Here is a 13,954-nt window from a genome sequence, read left to right as displayed (position 1 = left end):
ATTAACCTTAATCGCAGGTGGTTAAAACTGTAGAAGTATTTTAAGAAACTTAATAAGACTCCCGTCTACTGTATAGCCGTTTTACTTTAAAAACTTCTATAAATATATATAGGCAGATCGCCTAGATTAGCTAATTAAAAAAGACTTAGCTTTTTTTAAGCTTTGGCTTTCATATAAAGCTAAACTAGAGGCTTTAACTACGTTACTAACTTAGTTACTAACTTAGCAGCAAAAACCATCGCATGTGGCGTCTGGTAAAGACGACTATATTCAAGCCAATACTCGTAGCTCTTAAGGCCTTATTAACCCCAATGGGTATAGGGCTTAGAGAGTTTAAGAGCCTCTTAATTATGATTATCCGCTTGCAAGCGATCCTATATTATATTAGTGGCAGACGCAATTAACTTAGCTAAAGCTCTTAAAGATGGCCCTTAATATATTAACAATACTAGCTATAAGCGATAACTGCGAACCAGCCCTTAGTGAAGCTGGTAATCTTTTAGAGCTACGTCGTTTAAGGCTTCGGCCTGATCTTATTACTGCCTTGCAGTGTAATCGTAGCTATAAAAGGATAGGCTTTAAAAGATCTAGTACAGATGGTAAGTGAGCCACGATCTATATAGGCGATAGTGACATCTAGGTGCTTTAAAAGCAGAGGCCTTATTACCAGAGCCTCTCTTAAAGCCTCTCTTAAAGCCTCCCTTAGAGCCTCCCTTAAAGCCTCCCTCAAAGCCTCCCTTAAAGCCTCCCTCGAAGCCTCTATTAACGCGTTCCTCAAAGCCGCTCTTAATACCTCGCCAAGCTTTGCGATAACTACCCCTATGTAACTGCATTATATAACTACAAGTCGGGCCGCGGAGGAGAGATTTTGGAGTGGCCTACAGCCTCAATTTTGTATATAACACTAAAACTTCTATATAAAATTCAATTAAGCGGGCAGGCAAGCCAGGCAAGCCGACAATTTTGGCCAAATAAGCCAAGCAAGCAAGCCAAGCAAGCAAGCTGAGCCTGCTCAGCTTGGCTCGCTTGCTTATTCCCAACTCTGAGAGGAACTCTAGGAGAAAAATCATAAAAAGTCGAAACCAATAGCCCTCTCCGCTCATCCCCGCACATGAATGCCAATTGCTTACTGACGGCAAGCAACCTTGACACCCTTCTCGATGAAGGTACCAATACCCGGAATAAAGCTGGCAAGGACTTCACCAAGCGCACCAGCCTTTCCACAGCCACCTGCGCTTGTAGCCTTGTAGGACGACAAAGTGACGATGTAGTTATCTGGGCGAAGCACACCATCGTTCTGATACACAAGCACCTTGATGACGGATGGTAGCATGAAGCCATTGTCCACTTGTATACACTGCGCGGTATAGATACCGCACTGGCAGTCCTTGATTGCAACTAAAGGACCGCAGGCTGCATTTTCCGAGTACGCCACTGATTCCTGCCAAGTGGTGCCACGGCATTTGCTGAAGATCGAGCGGCTTTGCTGTTTGCCCAGGTTGTCGACCGCAGCCCACATAGTTTTGATGACAGAGTTGCGCATGTCCCAATTATTGAAATCGCCAAAGTTGCCCCATTGACCGTCAAGCTTAACATCGACGTTAAGCTTCGGCTTCTCGAGTTCGTGGTTGCAGGCGCCGTCGAATTGATAGTAGGTAGCATCAGAGAGACCAGCATGGTCGTCGGATTGAGCGTACATGCGCTGCCAGACGGCATCGAAGGAGTTGAGATTACCAACGTCGACAAGTTTGTCGCTGAATTGGACTTCAAAGCGGAGTTTAGTGTCACGTTTGACCACGGCGGGTTCGATGGCAGCGGAGTAGGCGGAGGAGACAAGGCCGAGGAGGCCGACTGAAAGTGTGCTGAACTTCATGATGATCTGAGATATGAGTTAGCAATCTTCGGCATGTGAAAGATGCATCCTTGACCCAGATGATTGAGGTCGTTGTAGACGCTGCAGCCTCTTGTTGTCTCGGTCATGGAGAAGTGTTGACATACGAATTACTTGAAATAGAATCAATAGTCAGGCGGTGCGGCTGCTTTGTGCTGGTAGTGCTCGTGTGTGAAAGATGCTTAGATGCTATAAGGTACAGAGAAGAAGTGCTGATCTACAAATTTTAGTTCCATTCTTGTCATTCTTGTCTTCCCTTATATACTAAACACAAGCAAGACTTATCCCCTCAAAGACTGTATGCTTTCTGCGTAACGCAACCTCGTGAGCTTAATAACATTACTGATTGGATATGTATTCCTAATCCTGGACTCCAACTTCGAAGCCGTATCTCTCCAAAGTTTTCGTGTTCTAACCCTGTACCAAGCTTTTTCTTGGAATCCTCACATAGATTGCTTGTCTGGGCAAGGTGAACACGAGGTAATAACAACGATTATGGTACGCTGTTGTATAAGCTTAGGGCGTGTTCGGTTGCAATCTGGAGCTTTTTCAATCTGACGTTGATCCGTGCTTTCACTAGCGTCAATTAGTAGATAATTAGTGGCGCTTAATCTGGTGGTTGTGGTCAATCTGAAATAAAGCCGACTGTTCGGTTGTGTAACGTACGTGTCCCGCACCACGTCGCCATACGGCCAAAAAGACAGAGAGTACTCGCGAACTTGAGCGACTCTTGCGGGATCTAATATATGTACTCTTACAGGTTAATTATTCTAATAAAAAGGCCTTGGATGAGGATTAAAATTAGCGATATCTTCTACCTAATCAGATATAAATGGCGATAGAAAGAATTAAGAAGAGGACATCATATAGGGCAGCTGCTGTAGTAATACCGTCGTCGGTAAGGGCGGTGGCAGTAGGGGCATGGTGGATTGGTGGACGGGCGCACGAGCAGAGCTCCAGATTCGACTTGACGATTAATCTGGAGAAAAAAGCTCCAGATTGATCTGACGCCAAGAGCTCAAGTTCAACTACTATATACGGTAAAGCGTGCGAATTTGACGCGGTTGCCGATCTGGAGGAGCTCCAGATCAGAAAGTCGCCAGATTGACCGAACAGTCACCTCCAGATCAGATTGAGGCTCCAGATCAACCCGGTTCTGGAGCCTCCAGATTGAATCTGGAGCTGCAACCGAACGCACCCTTAAATAGCCTACGGAGGTGCCAGGGCTAAATTTTATCACACCGCTTTGGGCAGAATATTCTACCACCAATCAATCAAGGCGCTCTCACTAATTTTGCGCACTGCCACCCAAAGCGGTGTAATAAAATTTAGCCCTAGCACCTCCGTAAAGCCCAGGGAGGCAGTAGACCGGTTTTTCTAGCTAAATAAGTATCCGCGAAACACCTGCCACGTAGAGTTAGCATATAAATTAGTTACAGACGCCGTTAATTAAAGTTCTACTAGAGTCCCTTACTAATATACTATACCCGATTGATTAATATTAAGTCTTCCGTATAGCCTTAAGGCTCCTGCCGACTTAAATTTACTATTATAATCGGTATCCGGCCGCCTAGAAGCTTAATAAGGAGTTATTAAAATACAAGGTGGTAATAGAAAAGGAAGACATGTCTCCCGCGATCACGTTATCGCGACTACCTCGCGCGCCCGCGAGGTTTAAATAGCCTTGTCGCCGCGGGCACTACTTAATCAACTACACCTTATACGGCAGGTGTATTGGTAGTAGAGCTTATCCACTAGGTAGATTAATTAATCTACTATCTACCTGCTTAGCAAAAGGTATACAAGCTACCTTATTTTACTATATAAACCTTGTTGTCGATCGGTAGTCCGTGCACCGATTGTAAGAAAAGAATGAGAACTCTGTCTATTGAATGTGGCTCTAGAGCCTCTATAAATACGTAAGGAAAAGGGTAGTAGACTAATTCAGTGACCGTGTCGGAGACCGAGTCGTAGACCGAGTCGTTGACCAGGACAGTAGTAAGACGGTAGTAAGGAAATCCGATTCTAAATCCGACCTGGATCGACACTTGTATAAAGGGTAGGCAGGAGGTGGGCAGGGGGGTGGCAAGGGTAAGATTAAGCACCTTGCCCATTCGGTTAGGTATTGTAGCAGGTAGATTGTTAGAAAAACTGGTCTAGTACCCACCCCCCGGCTTAAACGTTAGCATATCAGGGCTAGCACGGCCATTTGCCCTACGAAGGTAGATATAACCTTTAAGAGCTCTGCTGCCTGTAGCCAAGGCTCGAAATCGAGGGTTTTTACTTGCTAAACCCGTAGTCCTCGCTATCCACACAGGCCCACAATTCCTTCAATTTAACGTTCATTAAGGGGGGGAGAGTAGAGAGATTTAAAGTTTATGGTGCGCAGCGCGCTGAAAAATATGAACTATCGAATACGAAGACAATGAAAAGCCCAGCTTGCGGGAGATACTGGGCATAAGAGAGAAGTAATACCCACGTGCACGGCTTTGGTATAATAGATAGGATATATAGAATTAAATAAGATGTTGAGGTGCAGTAGCCTAATAATGCTAGAATCTTTACGTATGCTTGAACTAAGTAGAGAGATGTAAAGGTTATTATACGGTCAATGATACGAAATACTGAGTACGAAGACAATAAAAAGCAAAGTTTGTAGGTAATATTGGGGATCAGACAGAAGTAATGCCCACGTGGGCATCTTTGGTGTGATTGATAGGGTACGTAGACTCGAACAAGGTGTTAAGGTGCAGCACCCCAGCGATAATGGGATCGAGCTCCTCCCTTCGATATAAAGACAAGGCCGCAACTCCTCAATCATAATCAGCTCTACATCAATCTCAAAGCCAAGTCTAACCCTTTTCGAACTTCATCCTTTCAACAATGATTCTCCCTCGATTCTTCGCAATTTTCTTTGTCGCCATGATCCTTTCAACAATGATTCTCCCTCGATTCTTCGCAATTTTCTTTGTCGCCATGATCCTTTCAACAATGATTCTCCCTCGATTCTTCGCAATTTTCTTTGTCGCCATGATCCTTTCAACAATGATTCTCCCTCGATTCTTCGCAATTTTCTTTGTCGCCATGTCTATGGTGCAAGCTCAGGCGATGCCTGAGCTTGACACTCGCGAGCTTCAAGTTCGCGATGATGGTACTGCGTGCCCAGAGGCTGGTGAGGGCCCTCACGATCCAGCTCTGTATTTCGACCACCAGTGCTAGACACTGAAACTTGTCAACGAGGCCTAGGGGGAGAACGGCCCGAGTTGTGTGTATGTAAGTTTTTCACTAATTATATGCTCTGATAGTACAAGTTGACTGAATACCTAAAGGTTGGATATAGCCGTTGCCGTGGATAGGATAGTGAGGGGCGGGGAGTCTTTCTTTTAACACTGGATGATGCGTAGAACAGCAAAAATAAGTGGATCTTCCTCTGAGACCGCATTTAAATCTGTCACCGGGAATATAGTTTGCGGCACTAGCATGAAGACTGGGCTCAGCCAAGAGTTGCGGAACATCATTGTAGTCAACTGTAATATCGTAGTCCGTCGAACACTGCCCACAGTAACATAATTTAGACTTGTGACGGCCCTTTTTAAGAGTATACTTGATAATATCCCTTAAATTGACATGACTATTAGAACTTCCTCGGTGTCCAACAACGAGCTGCGGCATTGCACCCACGATCTGAGCTGCGAAGTCGGAATGACTTCTCATTCCGGTTGAAACCACGATTGAGCACTGAGCGTGGAACAAGAGCTGATTTGAGATGATGCGAGCCTCGGTCCTGAGCCGTATCGAGCAATTTTTCTTCAGTACCTTTACAGTATCTGTCGATTTGAAGTTGAAGTCATCCAGAGGAATTCCATAGTTCAAGCCCCAGAGATGTTGGTTTATAGCAAGCCGTACATGATGGTACGCGAGGACATATCGGTGTCCATAGTGTATATAACCGTTGAATTCAGCACATTTCCGTTTAACTTCACGATTGAAGCGCGTTGGTCCTCCAAGTCGATCATGCGAGTGAAACCTATCACACCAGGCACAGAACCAGTGGGATGGGAAGGCCTGTTCCAGGATGGTGTTCGCTCTTCTCTCGTACTTGCTCCGCGCCCGCTTAAGGAGTTTGTAAAGATGATCAGTTCCTACGGCATAGCAAATGTACCGACTGCTGAGACAGAATGCTGCCGCAGATTCTCGTGGAAGGTATGACGTAATCTCTTGGATAATCTATAGGGAGACTTAGGATAGGTGGCTTTTTCTCTACGGGCAGAATACCCCAATCCTCGCAGACTGCAGAGCCGAAACGGATGCCAGACTGATATCGAGACTTTAAAGGATCATGTCGAGATTGAAAGGAAGGTTGATCCTGTATAAGATGCTTGTCTACTCCAGAAGAGAGTTGAGAGAACCGACAGAACAGTTGACTAAAGGCTTTGCTAAATGTGAGCATGGTTACGTAAATCTCCTAGTCAAGATAGGAGACTAAGGGAATTACGGAGATACAATGTTGAAGGGTACTCATTCCTTGGATAAACGTGGTTTAAAGTCGAAGAAGAGATCAGGCAAAAGATTGGCCACAGCCGTGCTACAGCAATTTTAACTAGTTCCCCATATCTCTGAGACATTTCTCTTGGATTTGCAAAGGTGTCTGCCTTGGGGCAGATAGCTCATCTGGCGAGGTGCGGCATGGCTGTGTTTAAAAGCCCGCGGAACTGTAGGCGCGCCAAGACGAACTAACACCAGCCGCTTTCTCGACTGTCTACGTACCTTGAAAGTCTGCCTCACTGGCTAGTTCTATTTCTTCTGCCACTGCTACTGTCACTGCCACTGCCGTTGCCGCTGCCACTGCACCATCGCCACTTATCCCCAGTGTCAAGAGACTCAAGTCATATCGCAAATATGGGTTCCGTCGTACTCCCGCATCTCGTCACCGGCTGGCACGTTGACCAGGCCATCGTAAGTCACCACTTTTCCTCCCCGCAGCGCATGCATGACTCTGACTAACATTTATGGCACCCAGATGTCCGAAGAAGAGCGCCTTGTAATCATCCGTTTCGGCAGAGATTGGGATCCAGACTGTATGGCGCAGGACGAGATCCTGTTCCGCATCGCTGACCGCGTCAAGAATTTCGCCGTCATCTACGTCTGCGACCTAGATCAGGTTCCCGACTTCAAGCAGATGTACGCTGTACGACCCGATGACGCTCATGTTCTTCTTCCGCAACAAGCATATGATGTGCGATTTCGGCACTGGTAATAACAACAAACTTAACTGGGTCCTGGAGGATAAGCAGGAATTGATCGATATCATCGAGACGATCTATCGTGGTGCAAAGAAGGGTAGGGGTTTGGTTGTCAGTCCCAAGGACTATTCTACTCGCTATCGGTACTGAGCGGGATGCCTTTTGGCTTCGTCTTCTTGAATGAACGCGAGCTCGACAAGTATCCTACAACGAGACGAGGAGAAAGGGCGAATGGGATATTCTTAGCGCGACGATATGAACGAGCAGTCTCCGTTATGACTACTAAGTTGATAGGCGGTATTTGGAGTTTGGTTGGTCTCACTTAATCTCAAAATATGTCCTAGCGATCAAAGTGCTAATGCGAGTTACTCAAAAGAACTGACCCTTTCGATTTCGAATCGTAAGTGCCACCATATTAGGATTACTGACTATGTCCCAGCTACCCCTACCCGCTTTATTTTATGGGACCTTTAATCCTTAGGAACACCGAGAACACCCATGCCTACACCCATTTCGCACATGCTATTGAAAATCCATTTTTGTTCTACCATAGCGAGCACTCCTTTGTCATCCATAGTAAGTTACGTTGGCAAGAATATTTCTCAGAACCCATATATTAGTACTTGTATAATACCAAGCATCGATAAACAGAAAGCAAGATTCGCCCCCTACTCCCTCGCATGCTTAACACCATGTTCACTCTATGGACCATTACTTCTCCCAAACAACCCTCCCAAAACCACAACAACCTGCAGCATGGTATCCGCGAACCAGCGCCACCGAAACAAGAGCTCCCCGAAAAGCACCATGCAACACTCCTAGCCATCCCCAACGCCATCCATAACCCATGATCCCTCGCCATGCAGAATCCAAAGCCCAAACGCACCCCTTCCACCCCACTTACTTGGAAGAAAAGAAATGATGCTTCTTCTTTTTCTTCTCCGGATCCTTTGAGAACTTCCCGCCCGAGTTCTGAGCCGCCAAATGACTGCCCTGTCCATTCTGTGGTCTGCCCGCGACCGCACCACCCCCCGAGTTCAGCGTCATGGCGCCCAAGCCCGCCGTCGGCGGCGCCGGGGTCTTCGGCAGCCCTGGCTTCGCCAAACTGGGTGGAGTCGGTTTCGGCGGCTCATCCCGCTCGAACAGATGCGCAGGTGCTTTCGGCTTGGGCAGCTCGGCTGGGATGCCCAGCCGTCTCTTGTCGACGCTCAGATCGCCGACCTGTCGCACGAAGAGCCCTGGGTTGAGCATGNGCGAGGTTATGAGGAAGACATCACGGGAGGTCTGGCGCGAGACTTCATAGCAGGCGCGCGACTCGGAGTAGGTGGCGCCGCCAGCCATGAAGACGATAATGCGCTGTCTAGGCTCTACCGAACTTAAGCGCGACTTCGCCCACGTTGGCTTGGCGGAGCGGAGGGAAGCGGCGGAGACCGAGTCTTGGGCAGATGGTTCGGTGGCGTCTAGATGCGGTTTTGTGTAAGGGAAGATGGTCTGGTCGAGCACGCCGCGAACGTGGTCTTCGAGAAGGTTTTGGAGGGCGGTTGTAAAGCGCGAGAGGGCGTATTCTTCTGCGTTAGCGGGAGGAGCGGGTTTTCGAGGAAATAGAGGGGGCGAAGGGGGTTTGTTGTCTTTGAGAGGTCTAGCAATGCGCGCTCCCAACAAGTCGAGGTTGTTGAGAACTTCACCATCCTGTGGAGGAAGTTGAGCGTGGGCGAGAAGTTTCATGAGGTCCGCAGGGAGAAGTCCGTCTTTGTAGAGGAGGTACAAAGCTATGAGGCGCAGACGATCCGGGCGTGTGATACTATCTTCGTCAAGAGTGCGAACAACTTGATCTGCAAGGTTTTTAGGTTTGCGGTAATCCTCATCAAGTCCGGTAGCGAGGGACTACTAAATTGTCAAAGAATTGCTCGTATGAGAAAATAGGGTTGGCAGAAACGTACTTGTTCTACCGATGCCAGATCTGGTAGCTTATGATTCTGGAATATATTCATGCATTCTTGAGCCATGCTCAGGTGTAGCGAATATGCTTCCTTCATTTCCTGAAACTGAGGCAAACCAGCTATCATATCCTTGATGGCATTTAAACTGCTTGCGTTGCCAGTATCTGAGTTCGTGAAATGAGGATTTTCGTCAATGAACCTTTGGAAGTCGCCCATCAACTTTTCGATGGTATCTTTCATGTGCTGATGTCGGTTCTCTACCCATATCTTGTCTTTCTCGCCAATTTCCATCTCCTTTTCCTCTTCGTCGGGCCTTCCCTCGTTTACGATTGCCTTGTATGTTACTTTATCTCCTTCTTTGATTGGCAAAATATCATGAGCCATTGCTTGGTAAGTAAACTCGTGCAGGAGGGGGGCAAATAAATCCATTGACCTATCGGTGATATAGAGCGCTCCTCTAGGACGGTTCGAAGGAGGAGGGAAATTTTGATGGTATTGGGCGTACATATCTATCTGTTCCTGCGCAAAACGCGCAAGATGCAAGCAGAGAACGCTAGCCTCGTGAGACGGGTTCCGTGGTCGGTAATAGCGAATAGTTGGATACTCGCCCAGAGAAACACACACAGCCACAATCTAACAAATTAACGAAGTCAGCGTCCTCCTAGTATACACGATAGACATTCTTCTTACCTTTTGTGCTAACTCTTCCATGTGCTGCCTAACGAGGTTATTACACGCCGGATGGAACAGAATTGGGAAGCTCCACGGGTCCCGGAAGGTGATCAAGTGGGACTCTCTGGGGTAGTAGTTAATCTCCAGCACTCTGAATATCCGAATCTGCTCTCTTGCTATAGATAACCTGTCTATGCGCTCTCTTAATGGTGGAGGGAGCACTGAATAGGTCAGTATTTAGCCAGGCGAAAAGTGAAAACATAGCCTTACAAGACGTCCATATTAAAAAGGTGCCTCGATATCTGCGGCGTTCGAGGTCGGCCATAATGCATTCGACAATATGAGGTTGGGGAGAAAGGATGTAGACAGCGTCCATGTCCTTATTTATTGGCCGCCTATGCTCAATCTGCTCAATATCTGGGGTTAAGTCAGACATCTGATGGCATTTGCAATTTAAAATATGGTCGTACTTGTTATCTGCTCGTTGAGAATATCATCTTCCTTCACAACATTGTCGATGAGCTTGCGGCTCGTCTCGTCTACCACCAAGACTTTCCACTAAATTGAGGTTGGTGTCAGGACAGCTTTATGAGGGGGTCGAGGTGCGTGTACTTCTCCGCGCGCGGTATTTCGTATGGTATCGAGTATAACTATATAGTATAATTAGCACATGAAGCTTCAAAGAATGATAAAGGGTCTATACTGTCACGCTGAGTGTCGATAATGGAGGCACCCATGGCGGGCAATTCCGGGCAGCTTCAGTTGGAATGAGAGAAAGAATACAGCGATGGTTAAAAGATCGCTCGAGGTTATATTTAGACCTGCTTTGTGGTAAATTTCGAGGGGAACAGAAGTTGCGGGCAGGTATTCGTGGTGGTTGAGAGGGTAATGTGGGGTTTCGGCGATGGCCATCTCGCTCCGCCTGAAGACGAAACTTTTGACGTTGTACACCAAATAAAAAACCCCAAAACACTCCAACACCAACACTAACGAGACAGCCAATTCAGCACCTTTAGCCTTTATTTACTGTTCATGGGATCTGAGGCGCCTTCTATCACGGTCCAGTCTTCCTCCTAGACTGCTTAGGATGCAGACGCAGGCCAAGCGTCCTAGCCTATGCATTTTCTGTGCCTTTGCCTCCAAACCACGCCGCCCAATTCCGCGAATTCAGGCCGCCAATTGGAAGAGTTTAAATCGCCAGCGTAAGCCTCTAGTTGATCCTGGAACAAGGACAGGCACATGGAGACCACTTCTAGTTCAGGATGACAAAGTAAACCAACTATCTCCTTCCTAAGTAATGCAGGACTAATAAGGCTTTTAGCATCGCGCCATCGCTATTCACCGTATTCGTAAAGCAGCAGGGAAAGGGACTGTTAGTCTAGCCGCTAATAACCCAGAGATACTTAAATCATTAGTAGTGCAGAAGCTCCTACCCAATCTTAAGAAAGAGCTGAGCGAACCGGAATTCCTCGAGAGTATTGAGCTCAATCCAAAGTCATTCAAAGAATATTGGGCCAGTTTTGAGAAGGTTATCGAGAATACCGAGGGTCTTGATGATGGCTTTGCTGCCAAATTCGAAGCGTTACAAGACGCATACCGAGAAAAGGGAGTAACCGGTGTGATACGTGAGCTGAAATATGGCTTCTACGCACATATAGCGGGAGTAAATTTCACAGCCGCTGAAATTAAGAATCAAAAGGCTCTGGCAGATTTACGCTATCCTGCGGAATGGTACCCGGCAACGAGAGAGATACGGCGAACTATCCACCTTCACGTAGGACCGACCAATTCGGGCAAAACATACCATGCCCTCAAGCGACTCGAAAAAGCGAAATCTGGCGTGTATGCTGGACCCCTGCGTCTACTAGCTAACGAAATCTTTACCCGCATGAATGCGAAGGGAAAGAAATGCGCTCTCATCACAGGAGAGGAAAGAAAATTTCCAGACCCAGAAAATATTGATATGGTGAGCTGTACCGTCGAGATGGCCCCGATAAACAAGGAACTCGAGGTCGCCGTTATCGATGAAATTCAGATGATCAATAGTCCCGAACGTGGCTGGGCATGGACTCAAGCATTCCTAGGAATGCAAGCGAGGGAAATGCATCTCTGCGGAGAAGAGAGGACAGTACCGTTGATTCGGGAGTTAACAGCAGCAATGGGGGATAAGTTAGAGATACACAGATATCAGCGACTTAGTCCTCTGAAAATGATGAATAAGAGCCTGGGAGGGGATCTCAGCAAACTTCAAAAGGGCGACTGCATAGTCGCCTTTTCAGTCATGGGTATTCACGCTCTCCGAGAGCAAATAGAAAAGAAGACTGGCCGGAAGGTCGCCATTATCTACGGTAGTTTACCACCAGAAACCAGAGCTCATCAAGCCAGGCTTTTCAACAACCCCGAAAATGACTATGACTTTTTGGTGGCCAGCGATGCAATCGGCATGGGCCTTAATCTGTAAGTCATCGCCGCCCAGATAGGCGTTGTTACTAGCTAATAAAACATTAGAAGCATCAAGCGGATTATTTTTGAAACCTGTGTGAAGAACAACGGGCAAAAGATGGTAGCTCTACAAACATCAGAGATTAAGCAGATTGCTGGTCGAGCCGGGCGTTATCGCATTGCCGAACAGTCCGCTAACGAAGGAACCGAAAGCAACGACTTTCAGACAGAAATACCTGTTGAGAAAGCTCCAACGCCAGGATTCGATGGGGTTGTGGACATAGATGACAATCTTCCTTTGGAGGAAGTTCGTCTTGACAAGCAGTCAACTAAGAACACCAACCACATGGAAGCGGAGCCTCAGAAAAGCCCCAGCGCCGCTTTGCATTCCAAGAAACCTGATACAGTTAATGTTTCTATCACCTCACCAACGCCAAGCAAATCTACTGGAGAAGGCACTGTCGGATACGTCACAACTCTCGAAAGAATCGATTTCGCCAGAGTGGCGCGTGCGGTTGGGGGAGAAGCCGAGATTATTCAAACAGCAGGGCTCTTCCCTCCGGCACGGATTATCGAGCGCTTTGCGACTTATTTTCCTCCTGGAACTCCCTTTAGCTACATCCTCCTCCGATTGAACGAGATATCCCGGCTCCACCCCCGCTTCCACATATGTGGCCTGAAGGACCAGCTCATCATCGCCGATATCATTCAGCCTGTGAAAGGCTTGACTACAGGCGACCGCATCATATTCTGTTCAGCTCCGGCCCCCACGCGAGATCCCGAAACCAGAAAGCTCCTGCGTACCCTCGCGGAGTGCGTAGGCAAGCAAAAACGTGGCGGACTCCTTGACATTCCTGAATTTAATCTAGAGCTTTTAGACCAGGATCCTTTGCCAGATCGCGTTTACCTTGCTAAGCTCGAAAGTTTGCATAGAGGCATTGTATTATACCTCTGGCTCAGCTTCCACTTCTCGGGCGTCTTCACTACACGCGGAATGGCGAACTATGTTAAGGGGTTGGTTGAAGATAGGATTGAGGTTACGTTATCGAGGATCTCGTATTCGGACAAGTATAGGGAAAAATTGAAGAGGAAGCGTGAGAAGGCAATGATTGACGACCTAAAGCGGGAAATCATGGCTGAGAAGGACGTAGAGAATGAGGAGTGGAAAGAGCAAGAGACGGAAGATGGAGATGAGGTGGAATTGAACGAAGAACGCCGTGCGAAGACCCTAGCTGCAGTAGGAGTACAGGAAGTCAAGGACGTTTTGGGTGATACGCAATCTTTTCGGGAGGACGATCGGGACCTGAGGGGTGACTATAACGAGTACAACACGCCTGAGCTTGAAATGTGGGAACAGTTTGAACCACGTGGGAACGGTGCATTGCGGCCTTTCAAGTTCGGCCCTTTTGACAGCATCGACGAGATAGAGAAGATGGTTATAGACATCACCGCGAACACTCAGGCCCTGCGCGATAAGACATTGGATTTGGAAACGAAGACGAATTTAAAAAGCATTGACCTTAGCTCTGGAAATGCTGCGGAGATTATACATCCGCTGGCATAAATGTATATGTAGACCCGTGGACTGAGGAGGTATTTGAGACCCGAAACTCAATACCATAGCCTTTAATGTTTGGATGAGATGGGAGTCATAGGAGGCATGTCTTGTATCTTCTTTATTTGTAACTTCTAAGATGCATCTCTCGGCGTATTGGGGAGAACTGGGCTACGCCATTCTGGCTATTGTAAAACATTTGGATAGAAGG

At 47.3% G+C, this 13,954-nt stretch overlaps 7 protein-coding genes across 7 annotated transcripts; 4 read left to right on the top strand and 3 right to left on the bottom strand.

Annotated features, from left to right (window-relative positions):
• Window positions 1–376: 376 nt before the first annotated feature.
• On the top strand, window positions 377–703 carry K441DRAFT_659860 (uncharacterized protein; the record flags this gene model as incomplete). Its single annotated transcript, XM_067648605.1, has 1 exon — window positions 377–703. A coding segment is annotated over exon 1 (179 nt), but the record flags the coding sequence as incomplete, so codon positions are not given.
• A 385-nt stretch (window positions 704–1,088) lies between these two features.
• On the bottom strand, window positions 1,089–2,119 carry K441DRAFT_636312 (uncharacterized protein). The gene is made up of 2 exons (XM_067646471.1): window positions 1,999–2,119; window positions 1,089–1,879 (listed from the first exon to the last, which is right to left on the bottom strand). The coding sequence occupies exon 2, from the start codon at window positions 1,871–1,873 to the stop codon at window positions 1,127–1,129; it is 747 nt and encodes a 248-aa protein (XP_067504031.1). The 5' UTR covers window positions 1,874–1,879; window positions 1,999–2,119; the 3' UTR covers window positions 1,089–1,126.
• A 2,808-nt stretch (window positions 2,120–4,927) lies between these two features.
• Window positions 4,928–5,273, top strand: K441DRAFT_659858 (uncharacterized protein). Its single transcript, XM_067648604.1, has 2 exons — window positions 4,928–5,164; window positions 5,221–5,273. The coding sequence occupies exon 1, from the start codon at window positions 4,937–4,939 to the stop codon at window positions 5,108–5,110; it is 174 nt and encodes a 57-aa protein (XP_067504030.1). The 5' UTR covers window positions 4,928–4,936; the 3' UTR covers window positions 5,111–5,164; window positions 5,221–5,273.
• A 143-nt stretch (window positions 5,274–5,416) lies between these two features.
• K441DRAFT_426507 (uncharacterized protein) lies at window positions 5,417–6,118 on the bottom strand (the record flags this gene model as incomplete). Its single annotated transcript, XM_067641584.1, has 1 exon — window positions 5,417–6,118. A coding segment is annotated over one exon (702 nt), but the record flags the coding sequence as incomplete, so codon positions are not given.
• A 672-nt stretch (window positions 6,119–6,790) lies between these two features.
• On the top strand, window positions 6,791–7,284 carry K441DRAFT_687132 (4A/4B type thioredoxin-like protein; the record flags this gene model as incomplete). The annotated part of the gene is made up of 3 exons (XM_067652066.1): window positions 6,791–6,847; window positions 6,912–7,079; window positions 7,120–7,284. The coding sequence occupies 3 exons, from the start codon at window positions 6,791–6,793 to the stop codon at window positions 7,282–7,284; spliced, it is 390 nt and encodes a 129-aa protein (XP_067504028.1).
• Window positions 7,285–7,729: 445 nt separating this feature from the next.
• Window positions 7,730–10,635, bottom strand: K441DRAFT_659854 (syntaxin-binding protein-like protein 2). Its single transcript, XM_067648603.1, has 7 exons — window positions 10,450–10,635; window positions 10,359–10,396; window positions 10,217–10,304; window positions 10,017–10,163; window positions 9,765–9,967; window positions 9,075–9,707; window positions 7,730–9,018 (listed from the first exon to the last, which is right to left on the bottom strand). Exons 1-7 carry the CDS (start codon window positions 10,481–10,483, stop codon window positions 8,035–8,037), a joined length of 2,127 nt encoding a protein of 708 aa, XP_067504027.1. The 5' UTR covers window positions 10,484–10,635; the 3' UTR covers window positions 7,730–8,034.
• A 198-nt stretch (window positions 10,636–10,833) lies between these two features.
• Window positions 10,834–13,752, top strand: K441DRAFT_677389 (uncharacterized protein; the record flags this gene model as incomplete). Its single annotated transcript, XM_067651059.1, has 3 exons — window positions 10,834–11,016; window positions 11,068–12,203; window positions 12,255–13,752. The coding sequence occupies 3 exons, from the start codon at window positions 10,834–10,836 to the stop codon at window positions 13,750–13,752; spliced, it is 2,817 nt and encodes a 938-aa protein (XP_067504026.1).
• Between the last annotated feature and the right edge of the window lie 202 nt (window positions 13,753–13,954).

Source organism: Cenococcum geophilum, assembly GCF_001692895.1.
Source record: "Cenococcum geophilum 1.58 unplaced genomic scaffold K441scaffold_21, whole genome shotgun sequence".
Taxonomy (NCBI): Eukaryota; Fungi; Ascomycota; class Dothideomycetes; order Gloniales; family Gloniaceae; genus Cenococcum; species Cenococcum geophilum.
This window is presented reverse-complemented; position numbering and strand designations above follow the sequence as displayed.